This window comes from Orbicella faveolata, unplaced genomic scaffold (assembly GCF_042242905.1).
Source record: "Orbicella faveolata isolate gen_17 unplaced genomic scaffold, um_ofav_v1 contig_35, whole genome shotgun sequence".
NCBI classification, from domain to species: Eukaryota; Metazoa; Cnidaria; class Anthozoa; order Scleractinia; family Merulinidae; genus Orbicella; species Orbicella faveolata.
In genome coordinates, this window is record NW_028301564.1 from 6,284,001 (window position 1) to 6,302,145 (window position 18,145).

General features: G+C 37.2%; 1 protein-coding gene across 1 annotated transcript; it reads left to right on the top strand.

Annotated features, from left to right (window-relative positions):
- Positions 1–2,395: 2,395 nt before the first annotated feature.
- LOC110047631 (uncharacterized) lies at positions 2,396–15,962 on the top strand. The gene is made up of 11 exons (XM_020753386.2): positions 2,396–3,371; positions 5,719–5,913; positions 6,180–6,273; positions 7,112–7,202; positions 8,894–9,006; positions 10,137–10,276; positions 11,328–11,552; positions 12,270–12,868; positions 13,658–13,938; positions 14,576–14,688; positions 15,449–15,962. Exons 1-11 carry the CDS (start codon positions 3,204–3,206, stop codon positions 15,506–15,508), a joined length of 2,079 nt encoding a protein of 692 aa, XP_020609045.1. The 5' UTR covers positions 2,396–3,203; the 3' UTR covers positions 15,509–15,962.
- The last annotated feature ends 2,183 nt before the right edge of the window (positions 15,963–18,145 follow it).

An 18,145-nucleotide genomic window follows, 5' to 3' on the forward strand; every position in this document is an offset into this window, starting at 1 on the left:
TTTAAAACAATACATAACCTGCTCATTGTGTTTTGAGCCAATCACATGTCGAACCAGTTTTGTTTTTGGAAGAAAGAAAGGTCCGGAAAGAATGAAAGAAATGCAGAATTTGACTTACGTTCTGTAACACCAAGGCCGGCAATGACAACTTCATAATCGTCTTGGACCTGACCTGTGACGTCAAATATGCACATAATTAACTGTGCAAGAAGAGATATTTTGTAAAATTTTGAATCAACCCAGTCGAAAGAGTAATTACGTGTTTATGATCTTTTACGCGTCTTTTACGAGGGTAGAGCTACAATAGCTTTCTAATTCTTGTAAAACTGAAAGTGAAGAATGATCATCGCAGTTAATTTTCCAATTTAAGCAATTGGAAAGACGAAGCCTGAAAAAAATCAGGGCTTCAACGGAATTCGAACCCGTGACCTCCGCGATACCGGTGCGATGCTCTACCAACTGAGCTATGAAGCCACACATTGGGAGCGAGGTCAACTAATTGAGTTCATATCTTCCCGTGAGGAGTGAAATGATGTGAAGTAAGTTTATATGAAATAATTCATATATGAACTGCGGTTGTAGATGAAAGTGAAGAATGATCATCGCAGTTAATTTTCCAATTTAAGCAATTGGAAAGACGAAGCCTGAAAAAAATCAGGGCTTCATCGGGTTCGAATCCCCTTGGCGAAATTATTATATTATCGTGTTAATTGAATTTTGCTTTGTTTTCCTTTTTACGGGAATCTCGTTTCGTCTTGCAGTCTTCAGAGATAGCAAATCTACTTATGAGGAACTGCTGAAGAAAGCCAATTTAAAATCTCTTTATGAAAGAAGACTACAGGATATAGCTTGTTTGATGTTCAAAGTGAAGCATGATTTGTGTCCTCCAAACGTCAAAAATTTGCTCTCATTGAAAAGTTCTACTTACAACCTTAGAAGCGCAGATTTCCACATTCCCAGATTTAATACTGTCACCTATGGGAAACACTCGCTAAGATATATTGGACCTATGCTGTGGAATCGACTCTCAACTAAGTTAAAAAACTTACCGTCTCTACAATCTTTTAAAAGACAGATCACGTTAACTAATCTTTCACAGAAAATTGAACATGAATGCGAGAACTGTGTTTTATGTAGCACATGATCTACTTACGAATGAATTATTTTAGAATTGTTGGAATTACTGTACATAATGTAGTTAAATTTTAGTCTCTTTTTATTGTAAATATCAAATTTAGGTTTTTAAATTTTAATTTATTTTATTTATTTTATGTGTCCCCTATTAGTAGAGGGTTTTTTATCCTCGGCTAGAATGTATTTGACACATTAATAAAGTTATTGTTGTTGTTGTTGTTATTTAAATTCTTAAAATGTGATGGTTGAGATCAGTGATCAACTCTACACTTTATGACTGAACTTTTGTACTCAGTTTGAAAACGGATACCTTGCTTGGATCTCGTATAGTGATTTTAGTCCATAAAAGGCTGTGTCACTACTCGTGTTGAAGCCAGACATATGGCTAACTGAACAACTGATCTGTTGGTTGTAAACACATGTCATAATATTTTCATTTCTAGTATATGTTTAAACAAGTTCCAAAAATACTCGTGTCATATTTCAGTTCAGCAATTAATAGAGTTCTTTGAACAAGAGACAGCTTGACATGAAACTTAAGACAGGAACGGTACAAAAAGTTTTCAAAATTTTTGTGAATTTAAAATGTTGTCGAAAGTGACATTTTTCCGCGTGAAAGGAAATCCAGTTGGGTTCGGCTAATTCGAACCCGGTTATTTCGAATTCCCCGTTATTTCGAACTCCAAACCTTTTTTCTTGGATTTGCCCTTCTGCCGTTTACTATTGGCTATTTCGAACTATTTTCTGGTTTCGAATAGCGAGGTCCAACTGTAGTAGAGGTCTCCAGACGGACTAAGAGTTTTACATGTAATTTGTGTGAGAGTGACGGCCTTTTTCCAACATTTAGAGCACAGCCTATTTCCAAATGTCTCCAAACAATAATGGCAGCGCGAACATATTTATTATTTCAATAATCTCAGAACTTGTCAGTCAGTCCTATGATGACAATCTGCACGGAATATTGCCTTCATGACAATGGAAATAATGGACGAACGGTTTTCAACCTGAATGCTATTTTGCGCTGCAGGACGGCCTAAAACACATGTAAGCAAATGAGCAAATAAATAAATAAATAAATAAATAAATAAATAAATAAATAAATAAATAAATAAATAAATAAATAAATAAATAAATAAATAAATAAATAAATAAATAAATAAATAAACTAATAAACAAATAAACAAATAAACAAATAAATACAATTGACTGATTATAAAAAGCCGATCGGTCACAAAAGAAGTCTGGCACTAGCGATTGATAAACAATGGGATTACTATGGCAACAATGAAAAAAGAGCCGAGAGGTGATGTCGAGGAACTTGAAAACTCCGTCATGGCGGAAAGGTTGTGATCGGAGACTGCTCATATTCTTCACTGTTTTGGTTCGCACTAAATCCCCGTGAAACACGTTGTGCTCAAAGGAAAAAAAGCAACTTCCAGTGGATGGTCAATAGAAAGAATATTTAGAGAGTGGACTCGAGGAAAAGTGTGTAGTACAACGAACGCTGTCGATCGGCTGTTATTTGGACGTTGCCAAATCTCTGCTGTGTTTGTACGAAAGCAGGCCGTTGGAAAAAAACGTTGATACCACAAACTTGATTTACAGTTCCCAGGTCCTGATTACTATCGAACTAGCATTTATTTTGCATTGTCAAGGGGGAGTCTGAGTTGCAGAAACTAGTTTCGATTGTGACATCCCTGGCTTTGTTTCCTATTGTACGTTACTACACGTTTTGACTCTTACAGCTGTAGATCTGGTTTGTCCTTCGATAGTAGAGAGAAGAACAATGGACGTGTGAAGGACTGAAGAGTTAGTGCTGGTGAAAGAAACCCGATAAAGGAAGCCGACTACATACAAGCAAGGTTTCTTGAAGTGTTGCTTGAAAATCGGAATCTTGTCGCCCTGTGTCACTTCTCTTTCTTGTTTTTGATCATTGTTGATCATTGTTGATTTCTGCCGCCTAGAGAGCTTTGGAATGCTCAATTTCGCCAGTGCCTCTTTCCGTTGTCATGACCATGTTTAACTAATATCTCACTGAACGTGCATGGAAATAACCTGATCATCGCTCGATGGAAAAGTACGAGAATTTAGGCTTAGTCGGGGAAGGCTCGTACGGAATGGTGATGAAATGCAGGCACAAGGAATCGAATCAACTTGTGGCGATCAAGAAGTTCATAGAATCTGAAGACGATAAGATGGTGAGGAAAATAGCACTGAGAGAAATAAGAATGCTCAAGGTAAGTTTTGAACTTGTTTACCTACGATAAGAATTTAAGAGTTTACGTACATGCATGCAAAATGCCAATTTCGTTTGAATTTGTGTAAATTATTTACAGATGGTCACGACGTAAACCTACTTTTTCTGCTCTTGTTTACGAACATATATCTTAAATGCTGATTTGAGTTTGCTTAGAAGGAAAAATAGTATTGGTAAAAATGCGATGCTTAAATTTGTTTTTTTGAACAATCGATGGCTAATTTCAAAATCTTGATGATGCAAAGTGGATTTTTAGTTACAAAAATAATAATGTATTAGTTGTGGCTAGGAGCATTTTTAAATCAATTAGTAAACTTTAATATAATGGCAAAAACTACATGTAGTGTTAAAGTTTTAAATGTTCTCTGTGGGGTAGACCGTCTTGTTCTAATCACATCCTGTACATGGTTTTCATTTCCCACAGTGAGCCATTAGTAATCTATTTTTCTCTGGTCCGTCTTAAATGTCGCTCTGCATACAACATCATGATGTGATATCATTTCCGAAAAATTTCCGTTTCTTTTCTTCTTGCGAAGAACAGAGACCTACTAGAAGTTTGAAATCCTTTAATTATCAATATCAGTTTCGAAGTTTCAAATATTTATTATACAATACTTATGTTAACGGAAATTTTCTCTTCAGCCAATATTTTGAGTAGTAAACACCTTCCTTTGTGTTTCATAACTTGTTTGGGGTGAGTAATATAATTTATAACCCCATCAAAATGCTCAGAGCACGCTTGTAGGGCTGGGACTGATATTAAGTTCTGAACACTTTCTATTCAGTATTTGAAGAAGCCCAGCTCCTTTTTTTAAAGGGTTGGCTGTTGTAGAGAGTTTTAACTGCATACTTTTATCATAATTATTTATTAGAGATTCTAAGGAAAGCGACCAATTTTTTAAGTTTAAAAGACATGTTTCGACAGAACTTCTGTCATCTTCACTTGAATGAATGATTACAAAGCAAGTTGAATAATAAGTAGGCAAAAATGCTAATTAAGACAAATAGTAACAACAGAACATGAAAAGGTGTAAATTAAAAGGATACTTTTAGATTTACATGGTGTAATGAGGCAAGGTAGTTCTTTTTGAATATGGATAGCCTCCTTTATCTTGAGTTGAAAGCTGGTAGTGGCGTGATCTAATTATTTATTACTGTTTCACAGGGTGTAACTTTCACACGTTACCCCAGGAGGGCATTATCACTGCACACCTAATCTCAATTCTGGTCATTTTTGTTTGCATTCACACTGTAATTTTTCTCCAGTTGTTATTTGTTATGTGGTACACTGGCCAGTAATGATACTACCACTGTATGCAGCTTGCAGTGAAAGCATTTCATGAAGTGTTCCATTGTTTTTAATTTTTAAAAGATTCCTTGAATTATTCTTTATAGCAAGCTGTGTGTATAGAAACATGCAATTCCAGTTTGTTGTAATAAATAATTTATTACTGTCATGTCTAATTACCTCAGTCGATGGGTTTGAATTCTGGCTAGACCAGCAGTCTAGGTCTTGTACACGAAGGAAGCAGTGCTGGGACAATGTAGTTAAACAGTAAGGTGGTCTGGAAAATTCAACAGAAGTCATCTTGCTGGCCATCATTTTATTGACTTTTATGTTGCTGTTTCATTGCTCTGACACATGTCACATGACAGGGCTTCATACAAAACACATTCTGTATTTATATCGAGTCATAGCAACATGAGCGGAAGTTTGAGAGAACGAGAGTTGCTGTGGGAATACAAGCCAATAGGCAAGTGTTTCCACAGCTTTTTCAAGTTCTACCAAACTTTCGTGGTGTTTCTATTAAACAATTAGGTTATGAGCTCGAGATTTCTTTTTCATGATAGCTGATGAGGGCGTAGAACGAGCTAGTTATCACGCATAGAAATCGAGAGCGAATAATCTCATTGTTTTACCTTAATCCTCTTCACAGACACTTTGAAAATGTCAAGAAGTGGCAGTCACTTTGTTAACTAACATACACTAGCATGCTACTCACTCTCTACAACACAATAGATAGAGAGTAGCATAGCCAATCAGAGAACGGCATTCATGATAGAACGCTAGTAGATTTGTACTAAAACTCGATAGAAACTTGGAACAGGTTTTCTATCTTTTAGAAGATACTGTGACGGAAAAAAAAAAGAAAATAACTTGTTTACTTTGATCATCAAAATGTAAATTCTCTTTGCTCATGCCATCATTATGCCAACAGCTTGTGCTATTTCTGCGGTTCCATCAAGTTCTAGAAATATAGACATATAAGTTGGTAAGAAGTCATGAAAAGTTTGGTCTTCAAATTTTCTTTGACTTTCTGTTTCAGCAATTACGACACGACAACCTTGTTAACTTGATAGAGGTTTTCCGTCGAAAGAAGCGGCTGTTCCTTGTGTTTGAATTTGTGGATCATACAGTGCTTGATGAATTGGAGAGATATCCTAATGGCCTGGATGAGAACAATGTCCGCAAGGTGTTATGGCAAGTGCTGAGGGCTCTTGAATTCTGCCATAATCATAATGTAAGTATTTTGTTTAATGGGACCAGGGGCAGATCTAGGGGGAGGGTGTAGGGGGTGTGCACCCCCCCCCCCCCTGAGATGAAGCCTTCTAGTTTTGTATTCGCTTTTAAAATTTGTTTACCTTACCAGTCAGTTACACCTTTCATTAGTGGGCACCCCCTCGTGAGAAAAATCCTAGATCTGCCCCTGACGACTGACCAACATATTGAACATGAAAGACTCATGAGTACATTTAACACTTCTGTGTTTCTTCTTTTTGAATTTAGATTATCCATAGAGATGTCAAACCAGAGAACATTTTGGTGTCATCTAAGTCTGGTGTAGTCAAGCTGTGTGACTTTGGCTTTGCCAGAACTCTAGGTGAGTATTATTCATGTACCTTTTGTACATCTTGTTACATGATTGTATACTTGTATGTAGTATTGCTGTATATTCTTACTAGCATTTGAACTATTTTTATTTGGTAAACTCATAGTCAAAATAAAAAAAGTTAATGATGAATGTAAATATACAGCGACACTTGTATTTACCAAAGATGTTTGTTAGCAGATTTATTATATAATCAAACATTTCTCTTTACCAAAGACCAAACTTTCGGGCTTAATCTTAACTTCATTGCCTGCTGGTCAGCTGGGCCAGTATCCTTAATTTCCTAGTTGCTGAGGACCAAATAAAGTGTCCCTGGATTTTCTATAGTTGTATTCATATGAATATATACATCTTCAACTTTTAACAGGGTGTTAACTAAAGAGAAAGACTAAAACATAATGTCTTTTTGGAAAACCAGCCATGGCCTCCCTTTCTTCCAGCTGTTTTGAAATGTTTGTGATCTTTTGTTATTATAATTTTTGTTGGCTTCCTGAACATCTTTGTTATTCCTCTGTATTTTTTTTTGGTGGTGGCTCACAACCAGAGAGAAATCTCCACATTTTGTTGTTAACTGTCATGGAAGCTGTAGCATGTGCGACTTATAAAAGTTTGAGAATGTACTCCTCCATTTTATACCAAAATACCATTTTTGTTGGTACACAAAAACTCTTAAAGTGACAAGACATCTCAATGTATCTTGTAACTGACCATTATTTTACAAGGAAAAAAGATCTTTTGTTGTTGTGCTGTAAATTAGATTTCTTGTGCTGGTAAAAAGTGTGGTTATTAGGTTCAAAGTTAACAACATGATTGTGTCTTCTTGATATAGCTACTGGCCCAGGTGAGGTTTACACAGATTACGTAGCTACCAGATGGTATAGAGCTCCTGAGCTACTTGTAGGAGACACTAAATATGGCAGGTAAGGCACAAATCAACTCCAAAAAATATCTACAGTTTCTCATTTACTCATTTTATCATGTGCTCTCGATTTGTGAGTGTTAGTATTGAGTAGTATTGTGAGTAGCTCTCACAATGGAGAAGCATATTTATTGTGTTATCCACGATCAGATCAACAAAAGACATTATTACACTGGGCATTTTTAACAGCGCGGCCATGGGCCGAGCACGGTTCTAGGTTTACCCGTGGTTTATTATTATTTTTTTTTTTTGTCGGTGACCAGACACAGACCTCCGCTCGGCCAAACTTTGAGTCACGCAACGTGTGACGTTTTTCCGCCAGAAGCTGTTAAAACATAAACACACGGACAATTTTACGGATATTGTTTTCTTTTTTGTGGGTAAAATATATTTTCTTTTCGCTTTATCAAAGTGTTGGATTTAAAGGGAATAATAAATACGCTGAAAAAAGGTATTACGTCAGCCATGGAATGCGCTGATGTTGCAGCTTTCACTTTCGCTACGTGACAAATAAGATCGTGTTTACTTTGCAAGTTTATTTCGGCAGAAGCGACGGTCATTAATTTATTTGTAATTTTGCAAGTATTTCTTGCGGTTTTAGGCAAATGAAGTAAATCCTTTGACTGTTTCATCGCAGCGAGTTCATAGATCGGAAAGAAAATTAAATATTTGCAAGCCAAGCAAAGAACGTGTCAGAACATGCAAAGATTACGTCATTGATAGGGAAATAACCACCGTACTAAAGATAGCCGTAGATAACGCAATTCTTGAATTATGTGACTCGTGTGACTTCTTTGCTAACCCTTAACTCAAGGGAAAAAAACAATTAAATTTAATGGTGACTTTAAAGAAAGAAAGCGGTTTGCAATAGTGTTCGTATCTTCATGCCCATACATATCCCGAAGAAACTTCCAGATTAAGACTATTACGTCATCGGAGATGTCACAACGGCTACGACTGATGGTGCGATAATAGAGTTTATGTTGATCAAGTGCTGTGATGTCTACAGTAATCAATGAATCATCAAAGATTGCTTTGGAATATGCACTGTGTTGCGACTGTAGTACTAAGAAAACAGTTAAATTTTAAAAGCGCGGTTATAAGATCTAACAGATCTTCTTGTTTTCCCAAGACTTGTACCACAATTTTGTTGCAACAGAAAATTGCTAGACAAGTGTAACACCCCTGTAATGAACATGTCTTGCAGTTTCATTGCAGCAGATGTTGCATAAAGCAGAATCAAATTTTACTTGCAGGGATCTTGTGTTGCTCAGGGTTGTTACAGTAAGCAACATCTTGTGCAGCTTGTCTTGAAGTGGCACTGACAACAAAATGGCGAGCTATTTGTGCAAAAGAATTGCCTAGAATGTAGCATTTGGTGCATTTAGTTATCTTTTCAATTCTTCCTCTGAATTTATCAAGTACAGTTGTTAATTAAAACTTAGCTGTCCCTAATGAATGATTGTTATAACAGTAAATATGACTGAATTTATGAATAGGTGGTCAAAGAAATGTGCGTTCTTTTGCTCTAAGTGAGCTACACTCTTGAAGCTAATATGACTTCTAATAGAGGCCCAAAAATCACTCAAATCAATTTAAGGCCATAAATGCATGTCTTATGATTTCGTTCACTCACCATATAATGTTTGAAACATGTCTTGCTAATGTATCATTTTGTTTGTCATATTATAGAGCTGTAGATGTGTGGGCAGTAGGTTGTTTACTAGCGGAGATGCTAACAGGAGAGCCATTGTTTCCTGGGGATTCAGATATTGATCAACTTTATCATATCATTACCAAGATTGGTTAGTAAACAAGTCATTAGCTGGTGGACCTGATGTTTGCATTTCCCGCTAAAAGCTGCTTTGTATATTGACCTACCAATTTAGCTTTATGGACAATGTTAAAATGCATCTTTAAAGTTCCCACTAGTTTTTCAAAGTTAAGGGTCCTTGGGACCCCCAATTCCAAAGAGTTGGTGTATCTTTTTTTGTTTTTCAGGGGTCGTTTGCCTATTACCTAAAATTTTTGGAACTTTTTTTACGGCATCCCAGGGGCGCAATTTGCCAAAAAATTGTGTGTCTTTTTCATTTTTTGTGTGTATAAGATGCACACCTGTGGATTAATGGGAACTCTGATGTTGTGGTGTAACTTTACAGTTCTTACAAGTAGGTTAACATTTTTTGAACCAATTTGATTTTTAGCTTTCTGTGGGCTCACGTATTCATAATCATAATCTGGAACAAAGGAAAATAACAATCAAAACTGGATGTTTAAAGAATTCATAAAACTAAGAACAAATTGGAGAAATTTTAAAATTTGTTGCCATGAATTTTTAATGCTGATTAATTAACTAGCTTTTATTCATGACAGTGTAAAGTGGGCTTTGTTGACAGATATTATTTTTCTAAGATATAAAACAACAATTTTAAATTTTACAAACATGTTTCAGGTTTCAGTGCAAAAATTAGAGAAGATACAAATTGAATATCAATAACTAGTACATGCTAATGAGCATACATAATATGTAAATATATATATATATATATATATATATATATATATATATATATATATATATATATATATATATATATATATATAAATTATAAAATAGGCTTACACAATTAAATTGACATATTTAAGTTACTGATTAAGTGAAGGGTTTTACCATAGGATGAACAAAGCTTCTTTATCTTGAGCTGTAATATAGTGTAACCTGATCAATTAAATGTGTGTAAAATTTAGAATAGTTGTTTTGGATCTGAAACTTATTGTGAACTTCCTGCTGTCCAGACCTTTTGTTAATGTTATTTTAAACTATTGTGGCCCTATGCCTTACTAGAGGCTATAGGGAAAGATGATGATTTTAAACGAAGACCCCTTTATCAAAGTAAGACTTATTTGCTATGACGTCCTGCTATTTGCCATGCAGGTAATCTTACAAACAGGCACAGAGAAATTTTCCACAGAAATCCCCTGTTTGTTGGCATGAAGCTACCAGAAGTAAAAGAAGTGGAACCCATTGAGAAAAGGTTTCACAGGGTTTCTTCTGCTGCCATGGACATACTGAAGGTGAGTTTGGCATGAACCAGCTGGTGTCTTAAAATTCTCATTTGTTTGGTGACAAATATAGAATTAGGTAAATGCTATTTGTAGAATAAGATTCCCAAAGCTTAGGTGCTGGAAAGGGGAAAGTACTGAACTCATTGGAGGGTCGACACTGGTTTAAAAACTAGACTACAGTAGCTCAAGCCACCACAGTAGATTAATCAGGGTACTTTAGTTGGACCAACTCACACTTGTGTTATGATGCCAAGTTACATTGTTTATTGATGATTTTGAAAACAGCAAGAAATTATGACAGTGACAACAGCAATCATGATCATGCCCTTATATGGAAGTGGGAGTGGGTGTATTTTTTCCCCTAAATTCTATTGGCTGCAATTAAATAGCCTGATTGCTTGCAGTAATGTACATCTCTCGTTGCACAAAGCACGATTAATTATAGCTTACAAGACTCACAAGGAATATATTTTTTTGAAGATTTCCACTCACCCTTCCACTTTTATTATTTTTGTGGCTTAATAGATTAAATTATATATATGTTTAAAATGGCCTGTCTTGTGACCTCTAAATACAAAATTGTGCTATGTTATGGAAGCAGGGCTATGCCCTAGAGGTGCCCAGGTGTCAAAGGCGACTAACTTTTTTCCTTTTGGGCAACTGGAAAAACTTACTTTTCTCATAATTATAACCTTATAAGTGCTGGGCACCCAGGATTTCACGGTTAGGACATTTGCATTGGGCTCCTCATAAATTTTCTTAGACCACAGTAACCTTATTGTGATGTACTTACATATGTTGAAAAGCTTACAACTCAAGAAGCTAATTCTATCTGGTTTACAGTTTTCTTTGGGAGAGATTACTTAGCTCCACACAGTTTTTTGTCATTCTTTATTATCTTGTTTCATTATAAAAGAGTGAATCTGTAGTACATTACTTGGAATATGATGTACAAAATTTGTCATGTGTAATTACTTCAAATGTGCCAAAAACGCCTTTTTAAGAAATTTTAAGCAGCATCAGGTCCTTGATTCAAAACATTTGTTTCCTTTTATTCTAGCTGTGTCTCAAAATGGACCCTGGTGAGAGACCGTATTGTTCACAGCTTCTAAAACACGACTTTTTCAAGAAAGATAACTTTGGTGAGAAGTTTGCTCAAGAACTTAAAGCAAAAATAACCAGAGAAACTGCAGAGAATCCCCTTCTGAAGTCAATAAATGGAAGGCATGACTCCAAAGATGAAAGTGCAGAAGAAAAAGCAAGAAGAAAAAGGAGGAAGGAGAAGGTACTGATAATTTGGTTATAGCATCGTGCTTTAGTTCTACTGGAAGGTGCGGTGGCCTCATGGTTAGTGCGCTTGGCTCTGGTTTGAGTAGTCTGGGTTCAAGTCCTTGCCAGGGACACTGTGTTGTGTTCCTGGGCAAGACACTTTACTCTCACAGTGCATCTCCCCATGCAGGTTTATAAATGGGTACCAGTGAACTTAATGCTGGGGGTAGCCCTGCAATGGACTAGCATCCCATCCAAGGGGATGTAGAAATACTCCTAGTCACTTCATGCTACAGAAACCAGGATAAGCTCCAGCCTGATGAACCACTTAGCTACTATTCAGACTTTACCTTTTACCTTTTATTGTGTATTAGTTAGACTAGAGTGATTTGAGTACAGTAATTTCAGTACAATTTATTACAGCGACAGTAATCAGCTTATGTAGGGTAGAATTCAACTCTGTGTTTCTAACTTTATTAGTCACCCGACTTCCTGTACTCTTTATTTCAGCATCAACATTCTGTTTTGTTTGAGATGAATACTTGACAGGCTCTCAAGAAAACACAGTAGCAGGGTTATTGCCTATGTTTTGTTGCAAAAACTTGAGTTTAGTTTGAAAGGAACATTACTGTTGGGTTAAAAAAAACTAGCGTGAACAAGAACGCTGTGTCAAGTGCTGTGTACATACATGAAAATGGAGGTAAGGAACATTTATCTTGTTTTCTTTGTACAGGAACGTGATGCAAAAGATCAACGAGACAGAGAAGCAAGGGAAACCAAGGAATCAAAGAAATCCGAGGCTAAAGAAGTTGTTAAAGAAACTAAAAAGCACAAAGAACCCAAGGAGCATAAGGAGAGTACAAGCTTGGAGAAGCAGAGTAAAAAGGCTTCTCATTTGCCATCAACATCACAAAGTTCTTCTGTATTACAACAAGAACTAACAAACGCAGCAGCATCACGCCAATCAAACTCGCCTCCACACATCCTGCATTCTACTGCAGGTGCCTCGACGTCAAATGTACCGACATCTTTATACGGTGGCATGTCAGGACCTTCGGCACCTACTGTCCCGCTTGATACTTTTGTGACTGGACCCCCGCACGGGAAACAGTTGTCTCCTATACAAAGTGCTAGCACGCTTCAAAATTTTCCCACCCAGCCAGAGCCTACTGGGGCAGCACTGTCAAGAGGCTCTGTTGGTACAATTACAACTTCACCAGGAACATCGACCAAAGGTGGCAGTTCACACGCCATAAGTTTATCAAAAACAAATATTGGATTAGGTGTGGTTGGACCTCGGCACGAGTCTCCACCCGGCCCTCCTCCATTCAGGTAAATAAGTATGGACGTTAATTGCCTTAATTTGTTCAAGATGCTATCACTACTATTATTATTATAAATACATCAGAAACAAAATATACATGTAAATGTACTGGCTGTTTCTGGCTATTGGGGAGAAAAGGGGCCATAAGTATCCCTTTTTACGTATTTGCCTAAATGAGGGGTACTGTATTTTGGTAATACAATACCAGAAAATTGCCAAGAAAAATTGTGCATCCAAGTTGTCAAAGGCCATAGTAAAAGAAGTATGCCAATAGGAATCAATGATTAAAAAAACTGTAATATGCATTAGTTTGGAATGTAGTAATATGCCCTACCAGGAGAAGAACATTTGAGGACGGATTCTGCTCAAAGTTCGAGCAAAAATTATTTACTAAAAATCTACTCATAGCACGGTAACTTTTGGAATACTATTTAAAACAACTCACTTCAGCTCTAACCCCGCGCTTAAATTCTCAAGCATTCGTCAAACCTCTTAAGAATGCTTAAAGCGTGTGTTGTTGTGTTTTTAACTAACGCGAAACCTCTGTTTTAACTGAAATAAGGATAACTTCATGTTCAATTTTCCCTCACAGGGTCAGCTTGAGAGCTTAAGTCTTGATAAGTTCTTAACTGTGTTCAAAATGTTACCATGCCATGAGGTTTTTTTAGTAACTTAATTTTTGCCGTTATTGCTCGAATGTTCTGCGGAAATCGTCTTAATCTTTTTGGGCGATTTCATGCTTTGCGGTGATTTTGGAAGTAGCAATGCCTTTCTATTATCTGTTGTATATTTTTCAGAGTTGTAAATGACAGCAAACTAAAGAAAACGCCTCCTTCATACTCTAAAAAGACAAGTGTCCCTCCACCAAATCATCATAGCACACCATTATATTCCACATCCGACTCTTATTATGATCAAAAAACTTCAAGTAACTTTGACCTCGGCAGCAGGCATAGTGAAAGATCATCGTTAGAGTCAAACTACAAAAAGAAACGGGATAAAGACAAGGAAAAGGAGAGAGAACGGTCGAGAGGAGAGAATGAGTTTCCGCATTTACCCGATGTACCAGGAGCAGAAGGTACGGTTTAGATGAAAGTCTGGAGTGCCAGTAATTCGTATAGTGTGATCTTCTGGGTTAAGGTGCATGTTGTCCTGAAAAGTGTTACTGGGACTGGCATTATGACAGTAAGTCAGAGATCAATTGAAATGTCTCCCAGTCAGTTGTGTTTATAATTAACTAAAACTGATCTGATTGGTCATATAGTTTTGCCGCGATCCTGTTGGGAGTTACAAGATAAGTACAGTATATTACTAACAGCTGAGCCGATTGCGTGTCTCGTCTGGACACTCGGTTGTTTCAGTCGCAGAGCGCTAAAAATGTATTGAGATTATAGCTATTCATGGGTAATTGTATATTCAGCAGGAATGTGTACACTATTGTGTTGTGTTCAAAGTACAAATTTTTGCATTTGTTTTTCCTGGAGAAGACAGCGGTTTATAGAACTTTATACTTACCGCTTTAGCCTTTTCTGAGCAATTACATGGTTTCAGATCATGATAGCTGGAAGAAACATTTTCATAAGTGTTTTTGCATTAAGCTATGGTGCTCAGGAAACTTACTCATTTGCTCCTATCTTGTTAAAGTTCTTTTAAAGTGATTTACTGCCTCTTCTCTCTGCTTCTTTGTCTTACATTGGTACTGTTTCACTCACTAGCCAAGAACAGCCTTAAGACTGGAAAGAGCTCTAAAAGTGTTAAAACTTCAATCTCGATGATGCCTCACATTACAAACTTAACTCCTTTCCAGAATGGCACATCACAACGGCAGGTAAGACATGCATCACTCGTGTTCACATGTTATCTTAGTCTTTGTTTTGGATTGGAAAAAACAAGTCGACGAAGGCACATTATTCATATTTCCAGGTCAATCTTTTTCGTTTTAGAACGGTGGCGCGTTTTTATTCTTTATGCAACTATTGACATCAATGCTATGATGAAGTGAATAACTTGTTACGTGTTTCGGTTGCAAGATGACATTATACTGTGACTTGTTGGCAGATGCGCCACAAGAAAAACTATCAAGGGTCTTGTGTTTTTGTATGGGTACCTTGTTTTAATCTTTCGTTAACATTTGAGGTTTGTAGTGTAGTTCAAGCAATTGCTGCTAAAACTACGCTACAATTTCATTGCTGTTAGAAAGCAATAAGTTGACAAGCGAAGTGCAATTTTGAAATTAATGCAAAACTCTATCCCCCTTTGCTTTTCTCAAGCCAAATTGAAAGCATTTCTGTATTAGGTAAATTGAGTGTGGACCATGTGAAGAAAGGTGAGATCAATCTAAAGGATAAAAAGCTGAAATATGAACCTTTTTGGAAAGTGAGCCCGAGTTGGGATGAAATTACGTATCTCGGAGTAAAACGTTTGGCACATGGGAATAACATATCAAGAGAGATATAACGTTTGAACGAAACATCCTTTAGCAATTAAGGTATATGCTGTTTACTCACATAGTTCTTCATTGCCCATTATGAAAGCAACAGTAGACACATGTACTAAGTGTTTACCTATTTTTCCTATTTCCTTCAAAGAGCACACCTCCTGGTTATCATCAAGGAAACAGTCACGACTCTAATCTACCGTCCGTATGAGGCAAGGCAACACCAGAACACAATGATCTAGGCAATAGTGCCGAACTAGCTCTAAGTATGGTTAAATGTAAGTTAAGAAATTGTAGTGTTTAATCATTATTTTAGTTGAATTAGTTGTAGTTACATAGCCTCTCAGAGTACTTGTATAGAGGATCAGCTGAGGCTTGTTTTATAACCACAGCGTTCATATGACAGTTATGTCACCAAAAGATTATTAACGCATATTTTTTAACCGTACGTGGAGAGGGAAATAACTGTTAAAGAAATGAGCAATGTTTATTGTTGTTGTATTATTCGTGCTTTTCACAGTAAATTTCGACGCTGTATTCGTCATACGTAACTTATTCAAAGGAACAGTACAAATTTATGTACAAGTACTGAATTATATGTACAAGAAATACGACCCAAGTTGTAACTTGGTTACGAACCAACAAATTAAATGTTATGAAATGTCTTGTTGTGATGTAGTTTCTTCAAATGCTCTGCTCTTATGCGACGGGCTAATGAACTAATAAAGCAGGAGCTGTCTCTGTGGTTGGGTGGGTTGTAAAGTTTCCTCAGTTTTATTGTGGGGTTCACATCTGCATTACGTTATGATGGGTTGGCCTTCGTATCATCACTTCAGTTTCCTTTCAATTTGCCAGCGTGGCAGGCGTTTACAGGGGAGAGAGATGGAGTGTGGTGGGGGGGGGGGGGGGGGGGGAGTCGGCGCTTGAATTCGATTTTCTCCGTCTCCCTCCCCTTTTTGATTACTAACAGGAGTTTTGTTTACCTGTATAAGGCAGCATTGAAACTGGGTCGAAAGTTTTCATACAAAACCAATCCCTGTTGCGAAGGGCCAGACTGAGACAGCGGAAGTGTTATGGTGACTGCACGGTCAAAAAAATATATAGCCTCGTGCTCCAATCACAGGAGCGAAGAGGATGAATGAGTGAGTGAGTGAGTGAGTGAGTGAGTGAGTGTACGATGGAAAACGCCAAGGAAATACTTAACGTGTGCAGATCTCTGTAGTTACTACGCGAATACCTAAAGCTTAGCCGCGGCTAATCCTTTATAGCAGAAAAGATAATCGCGAGATAACCCTATGTCTTCCTACTGCTTGTTTGAGTTCAAATTATTATATTTCGTCTGGCTTCTACTTAGCGTCTCGTGAATTTCTTCGTTCCTTAGCATTAGCAACTAATAGAAGGATTGTTCATGAGCTTTTCAAACAAAACGCACGCAATTTACACGCTTGGCCTTAGGGTTTTTCTTCCTCGTTTTCCTCTTCACAGAGCTTCACAGGCCAAGTCTTAAATTGTGAAATTTTCTTCTTTCCTTCAGTACAGGTTATGATTTATTTACTCGGTGATCTACCACAAAAACAGTTATCAATGAGTAAGGGTTCTCCGATCGCATATTTGGGCTGGTGTGCTTATTAATTGTAGCGTTGGAGGCGGGGGCTATTTATGAAAAGTTATTTTCAAACTTCACTGAGTATTCACGTTTTGATGACGTAATTCAGTTCATTAGGTTGAAAATGTACTTCGAAAAATTTAATATCCCGTGGTGAATGAAGAGAAAGTATGGGTGAACAACTTTAAAACCTAATTTCCCATCGCAGAACAATCCATGTGCTAGACTGCTGAAGACCCTCGAGCGAACAAGCTGAAGGGAAACTGGGAGAGAAAAGCGCATTCGTCAGTTTTTCTCTGCAATTTTCTCATTGGCTCATTCGCGTACTCTAAATTAGGTCGAACATGCCTTTTGATGCGGCGCTATTTTATTTTATTTATTTATTTTTTTCTGAATTAAGTTTTCTCGTTTACATTTGTTTGCATACTTGGAAGAATAGCAAGTAAAATATCAAAATAAGAGATCAAAAGGTCCCTTAGGCTACATCACACACTGCTGCTGGAGGATGGAAGTAGTGGAGGCAAATAGCTGCCCTTGAGAAAGCTAGTTTCACAGTTTTGTAACGTTCATTGCAAACACACCATTCCTCCTTGGACCTTCTTTCAGCTACTACCAAACCAAATAATGCCATGTAAGTAAACCGAGCCGTATTTTCACCAATGCAGGCTAGCACATTGACACGTGTTGATGTATAGCGAGATATGCAACATACAAAGTGTATTCACAGTTTATTTCCGTAATTTATATCTGCTCGCTAATTCGTTCTCTGATGTTAGGGCCCCATCGAAAATTGACGAACACACCACTCCATCTTACTCTGAATATTTATACTTTGTTGGTTCGACATCGGAGCAACTGTTTTCTTTAACTTCAAAGCTCTACTAAAACCAACTTTTTTTTTAACTCAGCAACCAGTTCACATGTCAGTCGGATGTAATTATCGTTCTAAAGTCTCCTGGGACGTCTGCATTGACACCCGTAACGTGAAATGTGTGCCACTTCGGCTTGTACGGTTAGGTGTTTTTTTGCACTTGTCGAATTTCGGACCTTAGAGATTGCAATTTTAATTCAAAAGGGTTTCTTTACGGCCTGTAACACAGGCTAGAGAGTAAAATATAAACAAACACTGTTTTCCCAACTTTCTGCAAGAGACGATGATCTACATCATGGTCTCCTGCAGGGGCGTAGCTGGGGGGGGGGGAAGTCCTGGAGTGCCCGTAGTCCCCCCCTTTTTGTAAGTCT